Source organism: Nipponia nippon, unplaced genomic scaffold, assembly GCF_047370975.1.
Source record: "Nipponia nippon isolate SJK-2023a ecotype South Korea unplaced genomic scaffold, ASM4737097v1 scaffold_4, whole genome shotgun sequence".
Classification (NCBI taxonomy): Eukaryota; Metazoa; Chordata; class Aves; order Pelecaniformes; family Threskiornithidae; genus Nipponia; species Nipponia nippon.
In genome coordinates this window covers 19,853,665-19,881,498 of record NW_028262358.1, presented here as the reverse complement: position 1 = coordinate 19,881,498, position 27,834 = coordinate 19,853,665, and the positions used below count along the sequence as shown (strand labels likewise).

General features: G+C 42.7%; 2 protein-coding genes across 17 annotated transcripts in view; one reads left to right on the top strand and one right to left on the bottom strand.

Moving 5' to 3' along the window:
* The first annotated feature begins 1,995 nt into the window (after positions 1-1,995).
* On the top strand, positions 1,996-27,834 carry EPHX1 (epoxide hydrolase 1). 2 transcript variants are annotated; one of them, XM_087777322.1, is made up of 9 exons: positions 1,996-2,014; positions 14,954-15,138; positions 16,977-17,157; positions 19,380-19,607; positions 20,640-20,769; positions 21,385-21,599; positions 24,027-24,135; positions 25,090-25,215; positions 26,792-27,834. In XM_087777322.1, the coding sequence occupies exons 2-9, from the start codon at positions 14,959-14,961 to the stop codon at positions 27,015-27,017; spliced, it is 1,395 nt and encodes a 464-aa protein (XP_087633448.1). In that variant the 5' UTR covers positions 1,996-2,014; positions 14,954-14,958; the 3' UTR covers positions 27,018-27,834. The 2 variants fall into 2 exon arrangements, with proteins under 2 accessions (XP_087633448.1, XP_087633447.1); XM_087777321.1 differs by lacking the exon at positions 1,996-2,014 and adding an exon at positions 3,640-3,931.
* TMEM63A (transmembrane protein 63A) overlaps positions 5,660-27,834 on the bottom strand; it is a 65,078-nt gene continuing 42,903 nt past the window's right edge. For 5 of the 15 annotated variants that reach the window (XR_015708956.1, XR_015708957.1, XR_015708943.1 and 2 more), the window contains 5 exons: positions 25,082-25,167; positions 21,443-21,593; positions 16,692-16,767; positions 14,930-15,009; positions 10,650-12,457 (listed from right to left, as the gene is read on the bottom strand). The gene's annotated coding sequence lies outside the window, so the exon portion shown is untranslated. The other 10 variants (XR_015708945.1, XR_015708946.1, XR_015708948.1 and 7 more) reach the window with 10 other exon arrangements.

Here is a 27,834-nt window from a genome sequence, read left to right as displayed (position 1 = left end):
ATATTTAAACATGCAAATAGCCGCCCATGTTTTTAACAGAGCAAACAGCTGCTTTGCAGATAGCTTCCTAACCACCACTGCAGCGATATTCCCTGTGGATCATCTAATGAATGTGCAAAGACTGGGATTCCACACCAGCCTTGGTCAATATCACAGCTGGCTGCTCATCCCTGTCGCCTCTGTTGCCCTGATTCTAGCGTGTCTCAGAGCCTCAGCTGAACCATTTTGATTTACCAGTGCATCAGAAAACTCCTCAATGTTCTGGAGAGCTGCTGGTTCGGTGTTCTGCCTGGTTAGTGCGCTGAGATGGCTTCACAAAAGGTCAAACGAGTGCTAGAGGTGGTGAAATGGAGGGACTGAGAGCGCCCAAGAGCGGTGAGAAGAATGATGGAAACAAAAGAGCCAGCAGTTAGATTGGCTTAGGCTGCACCTTGTAATTTCCCTGACTTGCTTGTAAGAACCTCCCGCCTGTCCCATTCAATGCTCTGTAATGTATGTGCCATACAATATTTACCTAAAAACTAGATATGTCTGAATTTGTTTCTGAATTGTTCTAGTTCATACGGGTGGTACAGAAAGTGTGGAACCAAAGATTGTAGATGATGTTCTCCCTAAAGGCCTGTAACACTCTGGTAGCCTCTCAAATGGAGTAACCAGAACTGAACACGTGATACAAGGTGAAGATTTATAAAACTCTGTTGGAATTCTTAATGGTCTTGAAGTGCTGATGTTGGGGCAAGGGTCTGGGAAGGGATCAGCATGCTGCAAGGTGTACGTGACTGCAATAGTAAGTGTTTGGTGTGCAGTAGCTCCAAAACAATACATTCTGAAGGTGCCTCCAGAATACATCCAGGTGGCCAACCCTTGAAACGCCTACAAATACTGAAACACCTACTGGATATGATTTCACTGGTGGTGAGAATGGGCTGTTTTGGTTTCATGATCAGAGAAGAATGTTGTTCTTCCTCATTCTTTTGACTTCTGTATTAAGCCTTCTTCTTTTCTGACTCTCCATTCCTTCCTTCCTTTTTCATTTGTTTTAAATGTACTCTTTCTCTTTAGGTCTTTAAGATGTGTTCCTCTTATCTTCCTCTATATAGTCGATCGTAGTGACTTTTTGGGTGGTGTGGGGGAAGAGGACTGTTATAGAGTTGCATCTTTACTTTCTTCTGCTTGTAGGTGTAATAGAGGATTTCGTTCTCAAATCCGAGCTTCGGTAGAGGGAGATTCTGCATTGTCACGCTTGCAAAGAGTACGTGTGTAGGTGTCACAGAAGCATTGATAATAAACTGCGTGACCAACTTCCTTATCCAATAATGGTACAAGATTTTTTTTTTTCCTGGGTGTCGAAAAGAGCATTTGGGCTTTAGCAAATGAGAAGTTCCTTCAGCTCAGACTCTGTGTTGGAGTATCTACCCAGACTGCTGCAATTAATTTACTTTCCTGTAATGCAAATTGCATACTACTTGACGCTATTATATTTGGCCAATGACTGCCTACCAGTCTACAACTCATAATGATTTGTCATCAATATCTGTTTGGGTTTTTTAAAAATGATTCTTTATCTTGTAAGATAAAAACTGTTCTCCAGCTGCATCTGTTGTTGTCAGTTTCTCTGTGCTTGTATGAATCTTTGTCAGAACTCTCTACAGTTTCCCTCGCACCAGTAGTCCCATAAGTTTCTATCATGGCCACGTCCTCCCCCTAATTTCTGTTTGCTGTAACAAACACTAGCTGCTTTAAAGGTGGATGTAATGCTGTGTAATGCTCCTCTACCTCAGCTCAAGACTCTAAAGCAAAAATAACTTTAAGGAATGCCGGACTGTGGAGTTGCTCATGTTTGCAGTTTCTCATTTGTTCGCTTTAGTGGTATTTGCGTCTCTGTGTTTTCCTTTGACAGGCTGTGGGAGTTGTACAATTTTCACAATAAGCAGCCCAAACAGTTCCAGTTAGGAGGAATGCATGTAAAGAACTAAACCTGATGTAATCTTCCTCCATTCTCTGTACGTTTGAGGTAAGGTCTTTGCTCATTGCTGTTTACTCCTGCTACTGCCGTAGGGCCTAAGAGTCCTGCTGATGAACCAGAAGCATCGTATGTTTAGTACTGTTATAGCACAGAGAAAAAAAAAATTAATGAATTGGGAGTTTAAGCCAGTTAACACCTGCAGGAAGACATATACGCAAGAGTGATGTCTCCACGGTAGGAACTTCAAACTACCCTGTCGGCTTCATTAAAGGAAGACCTGGAAGGCACTAAGGAGGCAACAGGGTGCCTTCCTGGATGCCTGGAGACACGTCTTTTAAGAATATGGGACAATCTGGATAAAGTATGAAACTACCTCTTTAACAGGTGCTAGAGGCTGGAATTACTGGCTAACTAGAGGTTAGGGCTGGCATTTTTACAGCAAATAGGGGATAGAAGAAATGCAATTTTTTATTAACTAAAAGTGAAATATAGTATCTGTTGGTAGCTGTAATAATGTGTTATGACAGTGAGACATAATACAGTTGCCTTTTTATCTACCATCCTATAAAAGTTGTTATGTTTTACTAGAAATTCAACAGAGTCTTATTTGTATGTTTGTGAAATCCCTGTAGTCCTCCAGAAGAAATACAGGTTGTTACTAACGCTTTTGGCGTCTCAAGAAAAGTAGCATGGAGCTGTTGGTGAGGATTTCTTCCCCCCCAGAAGGGGGAGAACTCTCAGCCAGCATGTTTGGTGTGGAAGAAGAAAACGACAACAAAAGACAAGCCTTACTTACGGAACAGTTTAGGCACCTGTTGCTTTAAAACGGATTACTTTTTTAATTTAACTGCTATTGCTGCTTATGGCAAAAGAGCATGAGAACTGCACCAAATAGTCTTTGGGCAAAGGACTGCTTGAGTAGACTGGGATAATTGGGTAGAAGCGTTTGAAAGATGTGAAAGGAATCGTTATCTGTGATCACAAGTCTGTCTGTTAAGACTTCTCTTCAACAACCCAAACGAGAGAATAGAGATGGTGTGGAGGTGATGAAAAAAGTAAGATTGGAACTTGGGAGTGAAGTGATAGATGAAAACTGAGATTGAACGGAAAAACCTCAAATAATAGCTGATGAAGAATTTAAGTTGCTTGTTACGTTCTTACTGATGGGATGATTAGTTGCTACAGCTTGACCTGAGGCTTGCTCTGATCTCTCTGACCAAGTTTGGAACACAGGTTCAGGGAAAAAGTACCCCTACTACATGCATCTTCAGTGCGTTCCTTCCGTTAGGCACGTAGTTGTGCCGCACAGGGCGGTAGCTGGGGCGGTGGAACAGTTCGATTGTGTTTCTCTTAAGTCAGCCCTACTGCAGTGCAGTGAGTGCGGGGGAGATTGGCTGAGAAACCTTTTAGGAAGCTCACAGGTGGTGCCACTCCAGAGTTAGTTGCTGCCTGGCTGTGCCCTAAGTTTGGCATTACAACAGCGAACTGCTATTTGCGGGGCTGAAGCCTGTAACACTCTGTGCCCACTTGTGCTTCAGAGCCCAGGTGAGCCCCCTCGCTCCCCGCTGCCCTGCCCAGTTTTTGGTCGGTGCGAACACCAACGCGCCCAAGCGCTGCGGGCAGGGAGAGCCCGGCACTGCCGGCGGCGGGGGGCAGCGGGTGCTAACGCCCTTGTCCGGGGCCGCCGTCGAGGGGGCAAAGCTTTCGCGGCCGCCTGCTTGTTCCCCCTCAGCGGTGGCGGCCGCGGAGGCAGCCGGCCGGGGAGGGCCCCAGCGGCGGCCCGGGTCGCGGCCCGCCGCTCCCCGCCCCCGCGGCAGGAACTACATCTCCCAGCGGGCTGCGGACGGAGGGGCACGGCGCCGGCCGGGCCCCTCTCCCGGCGTGCGGGTGGGCGGCCCCGGCGGCCAGCGCGGTGAGGCCAGGCGAGCGCGGTCCCGCTCCCCGTCCCCGCTCCGGCCGCGGCAGGTAACAGCGCCGGGCGGGCGGTTTGCGGGGCGGGGTGCGAGGGGAAGCCCGCGGCCTTGCTGCCTCGCCTCAGGGGCGAGGCGCTAAACCCCTCAGCGGCGGGGTCGTGCCTTACCGCAGCCGCTCCCAGTCGCTCCGCAGCCGCCCGGCAACACAACGGCCGCGCTTAACGCCCCGTTCGCGGAGCGGCGGCCGGGCGGGGAGGGCAGCGCCTCACCTCGCTTCGCCTCACGGGGCGAGGTGCTGGTCTCCCGCCGGGGCAGGGGGCGGAGGTGGCCGTTACCCGGCGGCGGCGCCCCCCCCCCCCCCCCCCCCGCTGCGGCCGAAGCTGAGGGCAGTCCCGCGCTCCTGAGGCGGCGGACCGAGGAGTGCCTGTGAAGTTCCCTGCCCGGGGCGGGGGGTGTGAAATGGTGCCTCTGCCCCGGTGGGCACGGCGGGACACAGCCGAGGGAAGAGGGAGCGAAGCGAGAGCGCTGCCTGAACTTTCCATCCTGTGAATTAAATGACTTTTACAGGTTATTCTGTGTGCGGCATCTCCTGCGGAAGCCTGCAGACATTGAACACCGAGAGGGTGAACGGGGACTGTTTAAAGCGGGCTCTGCGCCTATGTGCCTTAAATACCATTATTTTAAAGAGTGTGTGCCCCTCTGCCAGCATCAAAATATTACTAACAATGGGTGTTATTAGAGCCTGAATAATAGCAGTGGGCTGGGTGGGGATTTTTGGGTTGATTTCGGGAACAGCAAGGCCCTAATCGGCTTTTCTGTGGGGAGAGCAGACGTGACATTCCCCGACAGCTTGCTTGAGCCAGGGTTGTTTGTCAAGCTTAAGGTTGCTGATAAGCTGGCCTTAACTGCTGCCGATATCTGTGGGAACAACAATTTTATTTAGTGTTCGTTGGGAATCTGGCCAGGTTTCCTGGTTTAGTTAGAATAAGCGGCTTTAACTATTGGCATATAAATGGTTTAGTCTGGTTTTGGTTTGGTTTTTTTACTCATCTCTAAATGGGGATATGAAATTGAACTCTTTTTTTTGTTTTTTTTTGTTTATAGGTCATTTGCCAAACCTGAATGAGTTTGAATGAGTACCATATATATATCGTTCCCTTTGCTGAACAAGCATTTTAGGGATGAGAAGAAACCTTTTAAGTGTAATGACCAGATTTTGTTGCATAACTGAGCAGTCTGCAAAGACTAAGCAAATGATGCACTCGCTCCTCAAGTTTGGCTCAGTTTGTCAGAATTCAGTTGGGATTTTGAGTTTGCCCTGCAGTTAAAACATATCATAATCAAGTATGTTGCTCAATTTTCCAATTCTATTGAATTAGGCTACTTTCTCTTCCCTTATTTTGATAGCATTGCTTTATCTAAAATAAGAAAACTTGCCTAGTTATTGTAGGTGAACATATGAGATAGGATCAGTCTTAGAAGCCAGTGTCTCAAATTTACTTACACAGCCACAGATGCGGGGGCTAATATTTTGATTGGCACTATTCTTTTGAGATGCCATGCATCTCCTCTGAAACGGATATTACTCCTGTCTGAAGTAAGCGAAAACTGAGACTTGAGTGCACAAATTGCTAATGCTTACTGAAAATCAATGGGAGATAGGCACCAAAAGCAATTAGGCAGCTTTGAAAAATCAATCCACAGTTGAAGTTCTCCAAGGACAAGGATTAGATCTTTGTCAGAGCTGAAGTCTTTGTGGGGAAGGTCCTGGCACAGCATCAAGTTTGTGACTCTTTATTCTACAGCTTTTCCAGTCTGAATTGATACATAAAAACTGGCGTGCGATTTGCTTAAACTCCGTTTGTTTGTTATTTCTTCTGAATTCTGGGTTGGTTTTTTTTCATAGGGGTAATCATGACGTTGAAGTAAACAATTCAAAATAGAGCACAGTTGGTAATAACCGGTGCAGCCTGAATCCACATGCAATTTCTCTGTATGATTTGCCCCAAATAGGTTTTGGATTATTAGGTATTTCAAAAGGCCTCTTTTTCCCCTCTCTTGATCTACTATACTTCTTGTATTTGGTCATTCCATAGGGTAATACCATATTTTCAGCCTGTTTGTTTATCTAGGGTTTCAGCAAATCTTTCAGACTTACCTAGTATTTTTAGACATAGAACTGCAATGTTTTAGTATGGTAAGCACTGTGAAACAAGTTCAGGCTTCTTAGTAGAATATACATGGCCAATTTGTTCTAAGTAATTACAGCGGGTAAATAAAAAGGTTTGGGGTAATAACCCCTGAATGGTAATAGTCCTAGAAATTCTTGCTTCTTCAGTAACAGTTTGTCAAGTAATTTGTTGGTGAAGTAGCAAAGCAGGGATGGGGGTGGTAGGTGAAGTACAGCTTATAGCTCTAGGCAAAATGAATTGATTATCTTACATACTCCTATGCACATTTCTTGTATTATAGCTGGAGTATTCCAATTTTGTGATGAGCAGAGGTAAGACCTTAGACTTTGTGGTAGAGTGTCCACTGCTTTGTTGAGCCTGCAAGGGTATTTTCTTCATGCAATGCACAATCCCAGAACAAGGCCAGTCTTCTTTAATGGGCAAGTTCCAAACATGGCAAATAGATCTCTAATTACTGTGTAAGTCCCTAAAGACAAGTCACTTGGAAAGCAGAGCGTCTTGCTTCTCTCTGAAGAGCTTTGGTCTGCTTGTAATTAATGCTGAAAATACTTTTTTCCCTTCTGAATACTACTACTGAAAAAGTCATGGATTCTTCCTCCGAACACGTTATTTTTAATTAAAAGCATCATTGTGTGTGTAAATGGGTATTTACGTAAATAGTAAAGCGTAAAAATCTACTTCTAAAATGGCATTTGCTTTAATATCTTGGTCATGCTAGACACAGCAGGATGGCTAACACAATGATTTGAATATACCCTGGATTTTATGGTGGTTTTTTTTAAAGCGGCATTATCAGCTTTGATATATATTTAAGCATATTGTTATTAAGTGCTTTCTGATTGGCGGGGCTGGGAATATGTTTGTGGGAATCGTGGTAGCCATGCTTTGTTAGTTGCTTTTTTCAGTAGTGTATGATGCTGACTTCTAACGCATTTGCCAGAATGAGGAAATCATCTGTGATCATGTTTGTGGAGGGGTCCTGCTGGGGTACAGAACAGGAGCTGTTTTCTAGGTTTCTTCTCTGAAAAGTGAGCTGTTCTCCAGCATCCCTCCAACTTTTTTTTTTTTTTTTTTTGAAACGTCTCTGTTGAACATGATTAAGTATAATCCACAAGACAAGTAAAGGCTCAGCAAACTTGGTTTTTTTCAGCCTTTCTCTGCTTCAAGCAGTTCTCGTATTTCTTGCACCCAGCAGTAGATTTTTTTTTTTTTTTTTTCTTTTGAGCTCTGCAATGAAGACACATTAGCTATTGCTCTACCAGTTTGTTCTGTATGCCCTGGCTGCCCACCGCATCTGTACCCTGGGTATGCTTTGCTGTCTCATAGAGGATGAGTCTTTCTCTCAGGTTAAATGGCTATGTATTACAAATCAAAAATAAAGCTCCGTTGAAGGACCGAGTCCTCTTGGCTGCTTCATCGTGAGTGTTAATTGCTCTAATCTGGTGGGTACAGGTAGTGCACTTTTCTAGACGAAGCCCTTAAATCCAAAGAGAACTTAAATATTTAGTTGTTATTAAGAGAGAGATGAAGTAGCAAGAATTGTTCTTGTTACATGTTTACTCTGGCACATCCTTTTGGTGTTGCAGTTATTTGACAGAAAATGATGACTACCATCTGTTCCCCTCCTCTCTCATCATTCAAAGTTCCTTTTCTCTTTGAGAACGAAGTCTTCAGAGAGAGATAACAAGTTTCTCTCTCTCTCTTCCTGTTTCCATAGTCACAATTTATAAAAAAAAAAAATATTTTTTTTTTCTGTTTACACTCTCATACACGTTTTCGTTCATGCTGCCCTTACTACTTGGAGTCATGATCCTAATTTAAATTTACAGCGTGTACCTCATCTTACTGTCTTGCAGATTGCCAGAAATTTCCTCTGGCAATCTTTATATTCATCATTTCCATCTCCACACCTTCTTTTAACTGGAAGATTGTCATGTACTTTGTTCTTACATACTTTGGAGTGCAAGATTTCCAACTGTTTGTACTCTTTTTTTTTTTTTTTCCCCTAAGACACCATGTACACATCAATTCTGCGTATGTTAATAATTAAAGGGTTTAGTAACACAGTTTTCTAACAGTCCTAATACAAAAAGCTTGTAAAGCTGCTAGTTAAAGAAGATCTTTCCCTCTCTGATTTCATGGAAGAATCTTAAGAGAATTAGAGTAATGGAAAATCCCCCAGTAAACAGGAGGACACATGCTGTGCCGTACCACCAAGCAGTATGGGATGAATCTGAGTCTTATCTAGGGATCAGACTGGGCAAAACACTAGCAACAATACCATGGCAGGGGAAGAAGGCAACCTTTTACTCTTTAGTACCCGGAGGATTTGGCAAAGCTAAAAATAGAGCCTGAATTTCCCTTAAGGCCTGGGGAACAATTACCTCAATCTCATTTCCTTATCTGTAATATCTAACTCTCTTGGTTCATCTGCACTTTTTTCCACCCCCTCCGTAAAATGCAGATACTGGCAAAGGATGAGGAGGTTAACCTCGTTATTGCTAGAAACTGGTGGAAGGCAAAACAGAACAATGCGCTATTCATAATTTCTTTTCAGAAATTAGAAATTAAATGTTGAAGTAAAGCTCGAGATGTTCGTTGGAGTCTATCTGATTGGACTGTGTCGTTTAGTTGGCTGGACAGTGGCTAAGAACTGTTTCAAAAACTTTTTACTGGCATGATAATCCTTCCCTTTCTTAATTGTAATGTGTGATTTGAGAGAGCTCTGTCTAGTGAACACAGCTGGGTCTCCCCCCAAGTTGTATGCCAGGCTTCTGTCGCTTCTCTGCATGTGTGCAAAAAACCTGTTGTTGTTGGAATTTGAGGGTCATTAAATAGGGTGAAGGCTGGATAGGATAAATAGGATAAAATCTTCGCATCATCTAATCTTAATGTTGTAGCTATCACGCATTATTATGAAAGTTTAAACAGTTCTTTCACCCTTAATTATCGTGACTGAACAGTGCTGATTTAAGAATCCTTTAGCAGCTGTTCTGTCTCTAGAGTCCTAAACAGAAATTATTGCGGTTGGAGAGCAGATCTCCTTTCCCCTGAATCGTGCACACAGTCATTAGGTCACAATAACGGGCATCACACAGATCCTAGGTTGAATTCTGCCAGTTTGCATTTATGCAGCCTGCAGGCTTTTTGTAGACTCTTTGAAGGAAGTGGGTTTGTTCAAGCATAATAGAAGCAAAATAAGGAAAATTGAGATAAACAAGACATGTTTTTAAGCAGCACATAAGAATGTGTTGGGCACTGATTTGAAAGAGCAAGTAATGTTGCTTAAATATGTGTTCTTGTAAATTGAGTATCTTCCTCTTAAAAATGTGGCATGCAGTATTTTAAATTACAATTGTGAGATGAGCTTTGACCGGCCAGTGGTTGCATAAATATACTGCCTCTGGGCGAGGCAAAGTGGATAACAGTGAACTTAGTCCCACACTGCTTTTCTTTTACGCTTAGCTAGGCTTGGGTCTTGGTGCCTGTCGGATTTCAGTGTAGTACTGAAGAGATGATACCACTTGACTGTCATAGTATCGTGGGAAAAATCAGGTGGGAATATCTCGTATAAGGTGCTCAACTACTTCCCTGGAATGAAGCGCATCAGGGACTAGCTGCCGTAAGTAGAAGTTCTGGGTGATGCATACGGGTACCCCCAGAGCCTTAAACCGGCTCTCCGTTGATTGTTACTGTTGTCGGAGGGACAAAGCAGGAACAGCTGCAGGGGAGCAGTGCCTCACTGCCGCAGGCTGGGGCCTTCCTCAGTGGTGACGGAGGCGTACCCCCGACCCTGTCCTGGGAGAGGCCTAGCCATGCCCCTGGGAGACAGAGTGGGGGGGGGGGTGACCCCTTTCCTTGGTTGTAGTCTTCTAATTACATTCCTGCCGTACTGGCTAATCCCTGATTGCGAACAGTCTAGAAAACGATTGTGGAACAGAATGATATCATCTCTTCCTGCTGTTTTGGAGATAGCATTGTGTGCCACCTCCCTATGGCAATAAAAAATGTAAATGCTAAATTTCTTATCGAGACAAGCCAGAAGCTCCATTGGATTTGTATTTCCTGTCTTTGATTTGCTTCCCTGCCTAGGACACTGTATTTCATCTGATGCCTACCTCTCCTCCTTTCCTACAGTGTTAATGTATCATTTTATGCTCACCTGGGAGATGTTATCAGTTGTATGCAAAGCAATTCCTGTGTTGCTAAGCTATTTTGAAGCTTGTCATAATGCTCCATAAACTACATAAATAGGAAGCTTTTCTTATACAAATGTCTTCACTTCATGGTTTTCTGTCTGTTTCTGGCATTACATAATGACAAAAATGTGATGCCTGGAGATGGTAGGACATAGACGGAGGGTGAAGCTTCTGGGACTGTGCCATCTCTTCGTCCCTTTGAGGCTGTCAGTGCTAGGGGACCCTGTTACAGGTGCCATGAGTTTTTGAAGTCCTTCAGTGCGTTGTTTTTCCTTCAGATCTGTTGGGAAGAGTAACCTGCAATTGCTGCTCTTCAGGCGAACCGATCTGTAAACAAAGATGCTGCGGCAGAGGGGTGCCTTTTCAGTAGAACCTAATGGGGGAGTTTATGTAACAGAACAAAAAATAAACGGAAACATCACTTCTAAATTGAGCTGTTATTTCTCCTGCAGAGTAATTATTAATCAATAAACCTTGTATCTGACAGCATCCAAGTGTGCTAAGTGCTCTGAGCTACCTTGCAGTCTGCTAGCAAACCAATCTTGGGGAGAAAATGTTATTAATTCTAAACCACGATCGTCTCCGGCATGTGTCTGAAAGCGGCATGGCCTGTTAGAGCTTTTGCTTCACCCATGCGCTAGCTGTTTTGCACTGATGGGCTTTAATAGCACCACTCAGAGTTGTGGGTCTTGTGCGTCATTCAAGCCATAGTTAGCTGGGTTGTGTAGTGTTTGGGCCAAAATGGGTTTTCAGATGTTAGGTTGAAAGTCTTTCCAGTTGCTTATTTCTCCAATAACATGTTTCAGATGGATTCTAATCCTGCAATGCAAAGGTGAATGATGACTAGTAGAACAAGATGGGGATTTTACCATTAAGCTATTATTTCATAGATGACCTCTCTAAAAAATATATAGCACTCTTCTCTGGGGCATCTGTTACTGGACACCGATGAAGACAGGGCATGAGATAAGACATAGCTTTGACATAAATAATAATTGCTCGGTTCCTGTGAAGCTATTCATGCATTAACAGCAGAGCGAACAGAGGACAGTGCAAATCAAAATGCAAACAATGCTGAAAACCAAGAGTGTTTTCAACAAGGAGCAGCAAGATACTCTAAGATAAAGTTTTGGGGTTTTCTTGCAAACAACATATTTCTTGAGGTGCACTTGGCCTTCTTCAAGAGGAGCTAGTTTTTGGGCTATTTACTGCATCCATCACACTTCAACATTTTTCTTTCAAAACATGTTTTTAAAGTAGCAAAACAAAAACATTCTTCCTTGGACTCTTTAGGAGTACTAAGGTATTTAATTGCTGTCTACAAACAATATCCACCCTGGGGTACAGCAAGGCTTGGAGCTTAAGTACTTCACCATGGAATAAATGGAAATATTTCCTTCTAAGGTCTTGCTTTTGGTCGCATAGAAAGAGGGAGAAGCCAAACCAAAACATGAACTCCCTTTGAAGTAGTCATTTTTAAAGGCAACACGCCAGCATGGCTGCATCAAGAGACTTCAGGGAATAAAAACACCAGCACTTTGTTGTTTACATCTCTGAAAACTGCAAGTATAGAAAAGTTTTATTGTACCTGTTTCTCCTTCTGCATTTGTGGTGCTGTATTGCTGTATTATGGAAGAAGTGTGAGGGGCTAATAACTTCCATCTCACAACAGCTCAGTAGTGATTAGGAGAGGAAATTCTGGTGCAGATGCGTCACGACTGCGGCTGCTTTATGCTGTTCAAATAACGCATGGGAGTTATAGAGAACTAGCTTGAATAGCAAACTTGGGAAATCATTGAGTGCGTTTGCTCTAAGTGGTCTCCTCTCAGCGCAGGCTGGAGAGGTTGGTCAGAGCGTGCTGTGTTCCAGTAACTCATCACTAGCAAAACAATCCCTCTGAGTGTGCTATGAACTGGTGCAAGTTAAAATACTGCTGACGCACTTCGCCCTTTTTCTTCTTCCTGTGCGCTCAGAAAAACTGTAGCATAGTTGGAGCTCTAGGCCCCAGTGTTCATTGTAATTAGGAATTTTACAGGCACTTTCAAGGGAACTGAGAGAGATTGAATACAGAGAGCAACTTGGGATCTCTCTCTATTAGCAAAAAATAATCCAACCAGTATCAGAGGCGGCTTCTTCCAAGTCAAAATGACGACTCATGCAAATCAGTTTGTCACTGGCCCCAATTCTCTGCAACAGAAGACAGAACTTTCGTGAAACCTGAAATTGATTTTGGCACTTATTGCTGGATTGTAAACAAACTCATCCTAAAGTCTGCTGGGAATTAATTGCAAAAATGGGTAGCTTTTCACATAGCAAGTTCTTTGTACGGACACTCCCGGGCAAATGCAAAATACACGTTTGCACACAATCCCTTCCATGTCTTCTGCTGCAAGAATTCCGATTTCTCAAGTCTCCTTGAGAGCAGGTGGGGGAAGCAGAAGTATTTTTGTAGCTCTGGGTACTTCAGTGACTTAGGACATACAAGGTTCTTGCTAGAGACTGGGCTGGGATTCTGGTCCTGGGTAAAGCAGTTCTGTGTTAGGTGCTGTGCCTCTGTCACCGTTGGCAGAGGCCACGGGGCTGATACAGCGTAAGCCAGGAGAAAGAGTCCTCTGTTTTTCTAGGTACCCCAGCCATCCTGCCTGAACAGTGGGGCTGGCACTGACAGCAGCTCTCTCTTCTCTTGGCACGGCTGTTTGTTGTGGGGCTTTGTAAATGTATTGAAGTTGGCCAGGAGTTTGATCTTTTCCTATGTGGTGTTCACATAGTTATGCTGGTGAACCTTTGTAGTCTAGACATGGCCTGAGTTGTGCTGTGATTTCAGGGAAGTTACTGTTCTTCTCCATGAAGACTTAGTAATAGAAATGCTATTAAATACCGCGGTAGGTATTATTTCTATGTAAAGTGCTTTGAGGTCTCTAAAAGCCCCTCCAGTTCTGCTGTGCAGTAAAATTTAATTGTGCTCCAGGGGCTTGTAGACTGCATTGGTTTATGTGTTGAGGCAAGCTGAAATTGGACAAACTTTTTAATTTTGGGGTAAGTTATGGCCTGAATATGCTGGAGGTGGGAAAAGATTGTTGTCTTGTGCTCTAGAGAACATGGTGAAGAAAAACTAGCACCTCCTCAAACAACAGAAATTATGGAAGGACAAGTGAAACGAATAAACAGATCAAGTTATTTCAGTGCCTATCACTTCCATTTCTCCAGCCTCTGAGGATTAAGGAATTTCAGGTCACTTTTCAAGGCTGTAGCACTTGCATATGTAAGCAATATATTTTTGTAGCTCGCTGTCCTATCTGCATAGTGCCTGACTGGGTGCTTATTTTGACAGTTTTCTTTTTTTATTTATTTCTTGTCAGCCATTAGAAAATCAAGAGGTTGACTAAAATGTGCCCTGTCACATAAAGGCACTTACAAGACAGGTCCATTTTACTCCTGTTATCATCATGTGAACTCCCATTAACTTGTGCTACAACTCCTGTTTTGATCCAGGAATAAATTTGGTCCATCCTGTTGACTCTCTGAGCAATTTCAGGGCATCAAATTACTCTGCAGCAGCAAAACCAACAAAATCTTCCATCTCTGGAGAGAATGAAGACTGTTCTGTGTCATAAACAATGCTTGCCCAACAGAAGTTCTGAAATATTTCATGTCTTATCAGTTCCCCAGCAAATGAGTGTTTGAAACACAACATTCCTTGAAATCATGCATTTGTTCCCCAAACCAGCTTACAAACATTTCTCATACTTAAAGCGATGCTTGAAAACATTAATTATTAAAGAGTCCGAGTAACTCTTTTTCTACTTGCAGCATGAAACAGTTCAAATATATTCAAAATGGTTTTGGTTTTGGTTTTTTTTTTTTTTGTGTTAAGGTGTTCTGTTTGACTAAAGCACAACAGCCCAGCAGTTGGGTTGTGTAGATATGCTGTGAAATCAGGTTGTTCTTCACTTGGGCAGAATTTTATCACTTGGTGAGGGGTGGTTTAGAGCCAGGAAAGCATGCATGTGGTCTTCTGTTTTCTCTTTAAAACAGTTCAGAGGAAGAAAGAAAGGGAAGGTCCTTCTACCCTTTGCACTGCTGTTCACAGGTTGTGTAAATATATCCCTGCCCCACTCCCCCAGGCTAACTGGGAGGTACAAGGTGGCTGCCCTCACGCTCTTCACTTTTTATTCCCTCTGTATGTCTTGGGTTTTTTTCCTTCCAAATCTATAGTAATAGATATGCGAGCCTTGCTGAACAGATGCTCTGCTTTGGAATTTGTGGGAAATCTAGAGCTTCAGAGGAAGAGAAAGCATTACACTTGAATTATATCCACAGTCACCTCCTTTACTGTTGAAGTATAGCAGCAATCAGCGGCCACTGAGGAAGCCAATATGTGGTGTGTTTAATCAGAGGACTATTTAATTACCAAGCCATGCAATCTCTTGACTTGCTTTAAGTTCTGTTTTTACTAAATGTCTTTTTTGTAAAACACTTAATTTCTCCCCATTTAAATTGCGTAGGTTAAAACATCTTATTTCTGAAATTTTACAGAAGTGTTGATGTCGGTGAGTGACAGAAAATCATGTAGATCAAATCCTATCTTTAAAAGCGAGTAAACCTCTATAGTCTTTACAAAGTACATCGCATGTCTCTGAAGTGTCTTGTTGGGCTTACCTCCGTTCTGTTCTTCTCTTGCAGGCATTATGCTGCTTGAAGTATTCCTGGTTCTGGGGGCAGTCATCATCTACTTCTTACTTTACAAGAAGAAAGAAGAGACACTACCCTTCAAAGAAGGATGGTGGGGCAAGGGACAAAAGCCTGACACTGAAGAAGATACAACTATTTGGCCCTTTAAGGTGGAAACTACAGAAGAAGAGCTGAGTGTAAGCAAATCTCTCTACTGGGGAGAGAGAAGTAAGAAATGGCCAAATAAATGCAGAACTTGTTTGGAAGCAATTTTTAAATTGAACCAATGGTTACATTTATGAGAATGAAAAATGATGTCCAGGACTTGGGGGAAGGAATTTTTCAGTACTTCAGAAGATAGGTAGGGATAGGCAGATTTCACATCCTGCTATACAGTTTTTTTTTCTCAGCCAGCTGTTGCAGGATTGCTAGTAAATAAACCTCCTCTGTAAAGCCTAATAAACGTAAAAATCATATTACAGATTATGCAACTCTGTCTTCCTGTTTGTGCACCTTCCTCGGTTTGATTGTGTAGACCAGAATAAGAACAATGTCTTTTTTTTCTCTTTCAAAACCAATTATGAATATCTCATTTTCTTGACTGCTTTGTTTGCAGCTGTGTTGAGTGCTAATTCTTCTGTAATTAACGATCTACTTTGGTCAACACTAATACCGCAGTGGTAATTACAGTAAACACATACGTTGCAGAATTTGTTAGATAGCAAGATTTTGATTGCCTGTGTTTAAGTCAGGGATTGCACAATTTCATAGATCTGTGTGTAAGCAGTGGTTCAAACGGTACTCATGGGATTGCTCATATTATTCGTTTATAATGGATTCCGATTTTCTCAGTAAGGCCTGGGTTTTTTAACACTTTGTTTGCCCTCCATAGTAATATCAATGGACATTGATCTCCGATATGTTTTCCCCTTACACTGCAGACACAAGGCTAGATAATTTCTAACTTACAGATGTTTTTGAACCATGCAATTCTGTATTATGACAGCTATTGCAATGTAATCCATTGGTAGAAAATTCTGTTTCTAAATATGTTCTTACATAAACTAGGAGTTAAAGTTATGCTAGCATGCGTTACTAGAACATTTTTCAAAAGGTGTCGAGCATGGACAAAAAGCATGTGTGTAAACACATCGTTAAACTTCATTTAAAAATCCACGCTTTCTGTACACTTGTTAAATGCCAAAACCGGTGAGCTTACATACTAACATCTTGCCTGGACTGAGACTGCCTGTTCAGTGTGAGGCATGAGCCAGTGCATACACCTAACTCATCTCCGTCAGAATGAGAGCTACCTCTGTCGCTGTATTAGAAAATGCTGTTCAGGTTTAAACCCCGCAGAGGTTTGAGCAGGATTAGATTTCTAGACCTGCCCTTCCACCCTCAACTATTCTGTGGTTCTGTTTGCAGTTAGAAGGGGCTCTTGGCTGTCCTTCCCTGCTGAGTGACTTTGGACTGATTTTGCAGTATCATCAGCATCCCCTGTAACCTTGCAGTGCAGTGGGAAGGTCACTTTAATAGTTACTCTAGACTGGGAAACGTTCACTCCAGTCTAGTTTCACCAACTTTGTGGCCACACAAAATCCCTTAGAGTGTGTCCCAGTGAAGACACCCAGCCCCTTGGTTTGGGAGGGAGAGCAAAAGGTTTGGGCCAGATCCATGCATTGATTGCAAGGCTGGGCTCGCAGGTAACCTGGGGAGCAAAGTACCGTGGAAAGGGAACGAGACTTACGCTGTGAAGCCACCGTGCTGTCAGAAGGGTGTATTGTCCTCGGTGGTTATCAGCGTGGCAAACAGGTTAGCCAGCCCTGCAAAACAAAGACAGAGAGGGTGTTGAGAACAGCTGTAAATGGAAGAGGAAGGAGGCCATCTGGAGGAGGAAAAGAATTGGAACAGCTGATGGAGCATCAGCAAAATGCACAGGTGTCATTAGAGATGTTATTTTCATTGTTCTCATTTCACTTGAGAATAACTAGAAACCAGGCTTGTAATGTCTCTTCTTTCTTTTTCCTGGTAGGACTTATTCAGGAGACTTGACCAGGCTCGATTCACTGAGCCACTGGAGAACAGTTGCTTCCATTATGGGACTAACTCGGTGTATCTCAGGAAGGTTGTCTCCTACTGGAAAAACCAGTTCAATTGGAAGAAACAAGTTGAAGTCCTCAACAAGTACCCACAATTCAAAACTAAGATTCAAGGTGTGTGGCTTTTTCTCTTAAAAAAATAAACAAACAGTAATACATAATTTTGTCTACAAGGGATCTCGGTGGTAAGAATGCTATGGTTGTGTCGCGTGGGCCTTCCCTCCCTGGCTGCCATGGCGTGGATCATTGGCATTGCTGCTGAAGCGGCGAGAAACTCCTCCATTGTAACTGAAGCCTTTAGGACAAGGAATGACAAATGGATTCCTTTGTGCATGGATGGGTTGTCAGCTGGTGTTAACAGGAGCCAAGCACAGGCATTTGGAAACAGAACTGGATCTTAAGATGTACACATGTTCCCTAGCTTGCATGCAGTCACGCAGAAATGCCCACAGATGCCTCCTCTTGCTCCATGTAGTTCCCCAGCAGCTGCTGTCAGGGTGATGCCATCAGTCTGGCAGCCCTCCCCAGCCGGGCGTGCTGGCTGCTCAGGTCGTCCCTGCTTGGCAGGGCAGGTGCGCTCTGCTGCACCGTTTCAAGCATTCATAAGTCTAGAAGCACAGAATGCCTTTCCCTTGGGGTTGATGTGCTGCCAGGTGTGAGGGAATGGTTTGTCTTTTCATTCGAAGCACAGATACCTTTTGAAAGAGGCCATTCGGCTAAGGTCTGCTGGTGCTGGAGCTTGGTCAAACTGGATGTTTTAAATGCTTGAATTAGGTTTGCACTTGGGTCATTTGGGGGTACAGCTGTAGATTTAGAGCACAGCAGGGAATTGTCTCTCACGATGGCAAAATTCAAGCTTGAGATTATGCTATTGCATTTTTACTTGCACCCATAATGGTACATTATTTCAAATGGGGCAGTTCACCATAATATTTAAAATGGATTTGGGACAATAAATGGTTGTTACATAGTGGTTAGAACATAAAGATTTTATTTAAGTGTATAAAACACGGTTAGTGCTGAAAAAGATAAAAGCAAAAAGTCTTCCCTTAGAAAAAGAAAGATGTATCATCTGAGATAAGAAAGGGGAAAGAAGCTAAGGACAAAGCGCTATGTATAGCAATAGGAAGAGAAATTTCAACATTAGGAATGATGACAGAGATGAGCCATGAAAAGACAAGGTCAAACATGCTGTATATCAGATTCCTAGCTTCTGTCATCACTTGAAAGTTTTTCAAAGAATACAGAAATCCACAGAATTGTCAAGGATGGGGAAATCTCAGTCAGTGAAACGGGGTGGGATTGCTGGGGAGCTGGCGTTGATGTGAGCAAAATGTGCTTAAATACATCAAGGAGTGAGGCATTTAGGCTCTACTAAGAGCAAGTTACTGTTTCCTGGAAAGCAAAGCCCTGAATGGGTTTGAGGAGAAGCAGTTCACTTGGAGCAACTAGTGCAACCCTGTGTGAAGCCTACTGCTTACATATTGTAAGGATCACAAAGGAAACAGGACTGCAATTTTTACCTTTTTACTTAACAATGAGGAGACTGGCACTAGAAGAGTTTCTTGTTTTGGCTTACTCACTTAAAGAGATACTGAAAGCTTTAGACAAACGGTAGGAAAGAACTACTAAAATTGAACACTTTAACTCTCTTTTAGCAAATCCTTGATTCAGCATGATTGGTTTCTCAGCAGTTAAGATGTGTAACTTGATTACAGGAGGCCTCCACAGACACAGAATACTTACTGAAGGTTTTTTAAATTCCTTTTGCTTTAGCATTAGGATCAATGGCTGGAGACAGAAGGCAGACATGTGCAAATGGAAAGTAAGGCATGCACAAAACAAGGAAAGTGGTTAACACCCCCAAACAAACAGCTGCTAGTTACGATGGATTCCCTATCTCTTGATGCCTTCAAGTTGCAATTGTGTGCCTTTCAGGAAGAAAAATCTGTGGCTGGCTGAAGCCTATCTAGTGCCATATAGGGACATTGGGGTAAAATTTAAGGGCACTTGGACTAAATGATGTCATCAGCTCTTCTGCCTTTAATCTGTGTGAGTCACTGTGTTACCATTAGTAGATTGCTTCACTTCTATGTCTTAATTTGCCAATTTATTTTAAAACAGAAATATGCCGACCTCATTTGGCTGCTGTGCTGCTTAATTGCCCATTATAAAGTACTTTAAGGTCCTTGGATAAATGGATCCAGAGAAGCGCGGTGTGTTTGCATGCTCACCAAAAAAAGACTTCGGAAAAGATTTATTCATAATCTGTTCTGTGATTAGTTTCAGTGTCATGGTAAATTTCGGCATGTTAATTAATTATTTTATTTTTACAGGCATTGATATCCATTTTGTTCACGTAAAGCCTCCTCGTTTGCCTGAAGGCCAGTCTGCAAAGCCATTATTAATGGTTCATGGTTGGCCTGGCTCATTTTACGAGTTTTACAAAATCATCCCTCTCCTGACGGATCCTGCCAGCCATGGCCTCAGCGATGAACACGTTTTTGAAGTCATTTGCCCATCTATCCCTGGCTATGGTTTCTCAGAAGCACCCCACAAAAAAGGTATGATGTACGAGCAGAAACTGAACTGACACAAGCCTGGTCTCATTGTGAGATAGCCCCTATTAGCAGAACAGTAACTCCTGGCTCTTCTTGTTTTCCCAGTGTAGAAACAAAGATCCTGTGTGTCATGTGGGAAGGGGGAGATGAGCGTGACTTCAGATGACACCACTGATTGGTTTCAGGAGCAATGTATAGCTAATTTATAAAGGACTATAAAAGTTACAAAGTGACAACTCATGAATTGTAATTGAGTCAATGAATTGTGTGAGGGTGAGCAGAAAGAGTAAACTTAATTTGTTACTCTTCCTTTTGGGTGTTTCGAATCTATATTCAACAGCATTACACAGGTAGGTGAGAAGCAACAGTTGAAACAAATCAATTCATGTATCTACACGGTAGATTGCAGCCAAATACCTGCTTGTTCAGCTTGTTCTCTGAATTATACAAACACAAGCTGCAACAAATTGGAGAGAGGTAGTATTTAAAGTGATAGTTTAGTATTTAATTATGCACGCAGGTGAATGATGTGGGGAAGGTTGGTTTTGCTTTTCTCTGCTTCCCTGGTTGTGATTTATGTGGTCAGAATTTAGTGATGTGGAGAAGTGCATTACTAGTGGAAACGTAAAGTTTCCAACAATCATTAAGATGAGACTGTGCTCACAGTAGACAAAATGGAAACACTGCCTGGGCAACGCTCAGCGCCTCTGATAGGGCTCAGCTGGAGTATGACTACAGTTTAAAGGGAGTATGGCAGCCCCTCAGTTGGGCAAGTGTGTGGGCAACTGCTGGGGTTAGGAAAACGCTAGTCTGCAACGAAGGCTGGATTTTCTCCTCATAGTTTCTGCTTGCTTTCTAGACCTTCCCTGGATGATGTGACAAGGGTTTCCGTATAGTCTGTCAGACAGGCAAGGAAAAACGGGACTTGCAGCTTTTTAGGAACTTGAACGTTGCCTTTATGGGGAGAACAAATGCTGCCCAGCCACAAGTGTAGCTGGAATTAATCCAACAGTGTTCTCTTCTTTTTTAATGCAGACTTTAATTCTGTAAGTGCCGCTTCTATTTTTTATGAATTGATGCTCAGACTGGGATTCAACGAATTCTATGCACAAGGTGGTGACTGGGGCTGGCTCGTCTGCACCAATCTGGCCCAGATAGCTCCCAAGTGAGTACCCCTTTGGTACAGTGCTGCATGATTGGCATGCAAAGCTGTTTTATTCTTTAAATAGTTATTTCTTGTGCACTTGAGAGTTCCCATCCAAGTCCTCATACGAGCACCGTGTAGTATCAGAGAATCGTTAAGGTTGGAAAAGACCCTTAAGATCATTGAGTCCAACCGTTAGCCCAGCACTGCCAAGTCCACCACTAAACCATGTCCTCGAATATTTCCATGTTTCCGTGTTTCTCTCTACAGTGCTCATTGTTAAGCAGTGATCCAGAATTACATACCTTAGTTTATACTATATACCTGTTCTTTCAAACAGTTGTGCAGTAGTTTTGTAATGGGCCCACTGGGGTCTGGAGTGGGATAAGTACTTGTAACAACAGGAGGATTTGTGGCTTGGTGTCCAGGAGTGCGTGCTGATTACTGACAGTTGCCGCTTTGACTTGTCATTTTTGTGTGAAAAGCCACGCTACAAAGTACAGCTAAGGTCACGATGTAATTAGTAGATCAGAATTTAAGGATGTCCATTTTTGTTAATAACTTTTTAAATACAACAACTTTGAATCGTGTTTTATTTTGTTAATTTGTGGGGGCTTTTTCTGTTCTTATTTTTAGCCATATGAAAGGTCTCCATTTAAATCTAGCCTCAGTTACAAACATGGGATTCATTCACCTGCTCTCCATTCTGCTGGGCCGCTATCTTCCAGGGCTCTTCGGTTTCCAGGATGAAGATGTTAGGCGGATGTTTCCCTTCTTGGAAAAAGGGCTCTACAGGATCTTGCAGGAGTCTGGCTACGCTCACATACAGGCTACAAAGCCTGATACTGTTGGTAAAACAAACAAACAAAAAAACTTTTTGAGCTCAGAATACTTAGTCTATTCACTTTAGTTGTACTTTTGTAGAAACAAAACATACTTAAAATATGGAGAAACCCAGGGTTTTTTTCAGGGAAATTGAAGTAGGAAGGTTAGAGGTTTTAAAAGGTGGGCTCCTTTTCTGTATCCAAGTCAGAAAAGGTTAAATATGGGTACATAGTATTACACTCATTTTTGCATGCCGAAGATGTAAATCTGCATACCAAAATTGAGCATGCTCTAAGTGCCATTGACCTCGTTTTCAGTTTTCATAAATAAAATAGTGTATTTAATACTTTTCCACTTCTGCTATCACTGGGGACTGTAATTCTATTTCAAATTAGATATTTCAAAGTAGATATGCTGAGAGCAAAAGATAGTTTCTTCACAGAGAATGGATCACGTTCAAATGATGTAAACTACAAGAAGCTTTTAGCTGTCTCAGCACGCAACGTAGCTTATTTATAGGGATAAGTAATACCTGAAAAGTAAAATCAAGTTTAGTTCTCACTCATTGTTCTGAATCACTTGCAGGCTTTCAAGGAAAAAAAAAAAAAAAGTGTACCTGTGAATGTTCTTTCTAGATGAGCTAGTCACTCAGATTGCTTAACTAAGTATCTGAGTATGAAGCGTTTCTATTTTAAAAACATCTTTTGCAACTGAATTGGACAACTGAGTCAAGAATACTGACTATATTTTAGTTTAGTGCAGCAGCAATTCACTCATGGATTTTATTAAAAACATAGCTAAGGAAACTATTTCTTAATGGTTTTCCATAAGCTTACCTACAGAAGCAGGTATATTCTTAAAATGTGGAGGCAAAATGATAATTTTATGGATTTTCAATAATTTTGCTTCCTTTGAGTTCTGCTTTCTAAAAATTACTAGTCTCTCATTCCTTTTTGTGCTTTAAGAAAACATGGGGAAGCTGGTTGCTGAAAGATGCCTAGTCATGCTCCTTCTGCTGTGGTTTTCTGGCTGATTCTTGTCCTGACCAGTAACGTGTGGTCTATCAGAACAGACTGTGCAGACTGGGGACCAGCAGCAAGCTCATGTTTTGGGAGCTGGAGCAGGAGCACTCCTGCAATTTTGAGGACAAAGAGGAGAGGAGCATGGCAGGTGGCAGGTTCCCACAGGGAGAAAGACTTCTCTGAAGAAGGGAGTGTAAGGTAGCTGGGAGAAGCACAGCCACGGAGGCTACCACAGTCTTCCTGAGACTTCTGGTGGTACGGGGCTACCTTGCAAGCTGGCCTAAGAAAGGAAGTTGTCTCTGCCTCTTGATATATACTCCGCTTGCTAATAATATACTCTTGATTGCTTCAGAGCTGGCTTGTGATCAAAGTGGCTTACATGGATTTGATTTTACACTTATTCTTTGGGAAACTTGCATGGAGCGCGGGTTCACTTTCCACTGACGGAAATAGGCAGCACCTATTAGGATCGATGTCAATTTTTCCTATATGTAAACCGATGTACTCTTTGTTCACAGTGAGGATATGAGAACAGGCTATTGCTTGTCTAATTCTGCAGATCTGGAAAGCATGCTCCATATAACTTGTTCAAACAGTTGGTATTTCAGTTATCAGTGTTAGGTGTTTGATAACTGAAACTCAACTATCACGTTTAAATAGCGATTACTGATGAAATTGTGCTAGCTGTAGTGTTAGGCATCTTTCAAGAAGGTTGGGTTGCATGGGTGGAACTTCAAATATATTTCTGTTCCTCAGGAAAAGCTTTTTCTAAGGTTTTTCTGAGCAGCTGGGACAGTTTATGGTCCCTGTATTTCACAGCACTAGGATGTATTAGCAAAATTCCAGGTGCAGGCATGTTTTTTTCTGTCCAGGCGAAACAAACTATACAAAGTATATTAAGCCTTGTTCTACATGAAGGCAGTTGGCTATTGCTAATTCAGAAGATGGACCTTTTAGTAAACCCTTGCTCTTCCTTAATGACTTTATAATAATCCTTAAAATGTTTTTTGCCACTCGATAATAGTGCAAATTCTCCTGGTCGTGTGTAGGCATGTGGGGCTTGGCCCTGTAATGCTGTTTAATACATGGCAACTTCCAGATTAATGGAAGCAAACCCTACTTGGCACATAGAGCTTAATCTTATTAGCTTACAAGAGAGAAAAAAAAAAGCCAGCAGAAATCCAACACTATTACATCAGTTCAAAAAACATACAGTGTGAGCTAATGCGGAGCCTGTTGGTTTGCAGATTATGATTCAACAAGAAATGGCTCCAACTTGTTCTGTTATTCTATTTATTTATTTAAGAACACAGCTGCTGGAACAGCTTTGTAAAGTTATCTACCCTGTATTATAATGGGCCACTGCTATCGCAGTCTGAGTTCAGTAGTCAGATATCGCAATTTTAGTTAAATTTTCCTCCTGCTTTTCAGGCTGTGGTTTGAATGACTCTCCTGTAGGACTGGCTGCATACATCTTGGAGAAGTTTTCTACATGGACTGATTTGGAATTCCATAATTTAGAGGATGGAGGACTAGAGAGGTAAGCGTTTCCTCTTAACGCTGTTTTGGATGAGGTGACTAAGCCCAGAGTCACAGCTAAAGAAGTCTGCCCGAATTGATCGCCTCACATCTCGTAGGGAGCCTGTAGTGACCACAAATGGTGCAGCGCTGTACTACAGCATGCAAAGAATCAAACAGGCCGTGAAGGCTGATGTACTCCTTTCCCACTTTGATCTCCTAGAAAAGAGATACACCCCTCAACTTCTGGGTATTAAAAACTGACTTAAGTGGAAGAATCTCCTTAGGACAGAAAACAAAAAGTTTAACCTACGTTAGGATGTGAGGAAACAGAACTCATGATTCATTTTAACACTAATACTTAACTCTCTGCATTTGCTTTAAACTGATCAGTATTGCTTCATCTACCTACCATTTGCTAATAAAGGATTGTTCTTGGTGTGCGGCAGAAATCTGAGATGAAGCCCCCTATGCAAATTGCTGAGATACCTGGCAGGAGTGGAGCAAAGCGGCATGTTATGAAGGGGTCCAGTGACCATGGATTTGAATAGAATGGTTGCACTGCATAGAGCTAATAATTTGATACAAAACATGGACTGTTTACAGCACGTGTTGGTGTGATGGCTCTACTGAAGGCTCATAGTAGCGTTTCAAGTTGTGAATAATAAATGGCACAAGCTGTTCCACGGGCTCTTCTGCTCCTACCCTCCCAGTCCAGCTGTGCTGGAGCATAAGGTGCTTGTTGGAGTCTGCCCTCCATGTAGTAGACTTCCCAGTTTGTGTCTGAAAGCTTTTAATATGCTTAATTGGTCACTGACAGACAGAGGAGGAGTAACACACTTCACCTCCCAACTCTTTACCAAGTTAACTATTTTTTCCTGTAACTTTTTTTGCTTACAACCAAACCAAACCCTGCTAAAGTAATGCAAAATGGTATTCAGTTCTAACTAAGCAATCTCTGGGCTTACCTCTTCAGGAAGTTTAACCTGGATGATCTGCTCACCAATATCATGATCTACTGGGTGTCGGGCTGTATAGTCTCCTCAATGCGTTTCTACAAAGAAAATTTGCAGAAGGGGATAGGCACACAGAAACATGAAAGGTAAGTGGGGTTTTTTCTTTAAATATTTTGCCCTGACCTTAATTGTATGGTTGCAGACAGGTTGCTTATGTCTTATAGCTGTTGCAGGTTTCTGAATGTTGAGGAAGAGCAATGCTGTATCACAGTGTTCCTCCACAGGAGAGGTCTGTTAGTTGATGTACTGTGTTGTGCTTGGAAAACACGGTAATTCGGTAAGAATCCTGAGCCATCCATAAGGACGTCTAACTGGAGGCACTGCTTGAGGACCTCTCGTTCACAGTGTATCCAACTAGGGAAAAGCACGTGCAAGTACTTCCAGATTTTACTTTAGTTACCAAATGAGCCTGCGGCCGAGTCATGCAGTCAGTTTTATTTATAGTTTATTTGTTTTGTAGTTCTGGTACTTTTCTGGACACAGTTTGCCTATTTCTGCAAAAGACTTAAGTCCTACCTTTGGAAGCAACTCCAGTATACTGACAAACTGCATAATTTGGAAGTCATTAAGACTGATGTTCCTGCTGTGCAGACACTTAAGACAGCAGCCTGGTCGCATACACTTGTGTCAGCTTGAGTGTTAGTGAAGGCTTAAACCTGCCCTGAAGTACTCGCAACCACAGCTCACTGCTATGGTATTTATTTAGCTGTGAAATGATGCTCCCAGGAAGCTGACTCAGTTCTTGAAGCTGTTGTGGCTCCACTGTGGGCAGTGTCCTGCTCCAGTTCTGCCTACATGAGATGAGCTATACGAGCCTCTGTGTGCCTAGAGGAAGGAGTCTCAAAGACCTATGTAAAATTAGGCACCCTGTTTTCAGGCTTCCAGTGGTTACGTGCCCAGCAATTTTTGTATCTGATTTTTAAAGTCTGTCACTTCTGACAATGCAGTTTATGTGTATGGGATATTTCAACCTAGAAAACGTTGCTCTGGTTATAACAAGCACGGATCGTTCCACTTTGTAAGGTAGTCTTCCCCACAAATCCAGTTGCTTCCCTACACTTGCTAATGTGCAAAGCGTTCCGTAGAGTGCATTTGTGCCAGTTAAAAGCAAGAGCTACTTTACAGGGTAAAGTCTCGTGTTCAGAAATGTTTCCTCTGAACTAGTCTAGATTTACTCTCTATTATTCCTCCCCTCTCCTCCCCCTTTGCAGCAGTTCAAGATAATTCTGCCCCTGCCTACCCTCCAGTTGTCTTGCCAGGCTTAACATGTTCTAGCCGTAATCTTCACTGTAAATCTCTCTCCCGCCCTTGTCAAATCGTGTGCTTTCCCCTCAACGCATGACTCTTGAGCCCTGAATGTGGTGTCAGGAAACTTGATACCCACCACCTCCTAGGGCTCTCTTCTCAATTTCCATACTTCTAACTCTCGTGCCCTGTACCCCTTGCAAAATTGCCTTAATATCAATGTATGCAAAAATATTTTAAATTTTTTTTCCAGGAATGGCAGTGTTGTCTAGTCTTCAGATTTAGGATCTGGAAGTCAAATTTTAATTGCCTAACACCAGTGTGCCCAACTGTTTAAGAACAACATTTCCTTGGGACTTTCCATTTCTTGCTGCGTTAAGTGTTTGAAAGATTAAATTATTCTCTCTCCTCTCGCAGGCTCACAGTACAAGTACCTACTGGCATTGCCTCCTTCCCTAATGAAGTCATGCACACACCTCGGGCTTGGGCCCAGAAGAAATACACCAACATAGTTTCCTTCCATTTCATGCCTCGAGGTGGCCACTTTGCAGCTTTGGAGGAACCTGAACTTCTAGCTGAAGATATCCTGCAATTTGTTGGGAAAGTAGAGAAAGAGCAGCTTTGGAGAAAGAAAGGAGAATAACTCTCCTGACAAACAGCAGGGTAATAGCTTATAGCTTAGCACATGTACAGGCCTTACTAAGTCTACTGTAATCCATGTAATTAGATCTTATTCTTGACCAGATGTGAGAGAGGACAGCAGGGAAAATGCAGTATATCTCACTAAGATACTGCCGTGGGGTACTGATTTTTGGTTGAGTCTTTTTTGTTCAGCTAGGCTAAGAAAGTAGCATGAAGATTACTTGGTTATCTTCTCCCCAAGCACAGACTTCTAAAATCTGTTCTGTAGCATTCCTGACCCTTGCTTTGAAATCGAAAAAATAGACCTTACAACTAATAACAGTTTAATTGTTATGAAAGGCTTTTTTTCACAGCAGCAGTAAAACTTGAGCTGGTGTAGGTGTGAGGTTTCTCACATAAAGAATGGGGAACAGCCTAGCAAGACCTAACTGGCATGAGCGCATCGGTTAATCAGCATCGATGATCTACAGTACCTTTAAACTAGCCAGCTGGCTGCTGCTGGCTGCCTGTCCCTTCCACCCTGGGCTGTTAAGCAGCTTCCTGGCTGCGAGGAAGCTCAGCTCCCCTGCGCCAGGCTCCTGGGACAGCAACATATGAGGAGCAGCTGAAACACACAGGCGCCTGTAGCTCGGACCAGAAGGAGGGGAATTACAGCCTGGGCTACCTCTGCATTGAATTTGTACGCTGAACTAAAAGCATAGCCCGGGGTAGGCCCAAGACACTGTGGCTTTGCACTGGTTCCGCAGGGTATTGTAAATACCTCTTACTAAATAATAAAAATTTGATTAATTCAAAATTAAAAGAAATTTGCATTAAGA

What these genes read in the sequence shown, in the direction of transcription:
- EPHX1 (XM_087777322.1), top strand. Translation starts at nt 14,959, where the DNA reads ATGCTGCTTGAAGTATTCCTGGTTCTGGGGGCAGTCATCATCTACTTC. An exon ending in ATTCAAAACTAAGATTCAAG is followed by an intron (nt 17,158 to 19,379) that starts GTGTGTGGCTTT and finishes TTATTTTTACAG; the next exon opens with GCATTGATATCCATTTTGTT. An exon ending in AGAAGCACCCCACAAAAAAG is followed by an intron (nt 19,608 to 20,639) that starts GTATGATGTACG and finishes TTTTTAATGCAG; the next exon opens with ACTTTAATTCTGTAAGTGCC.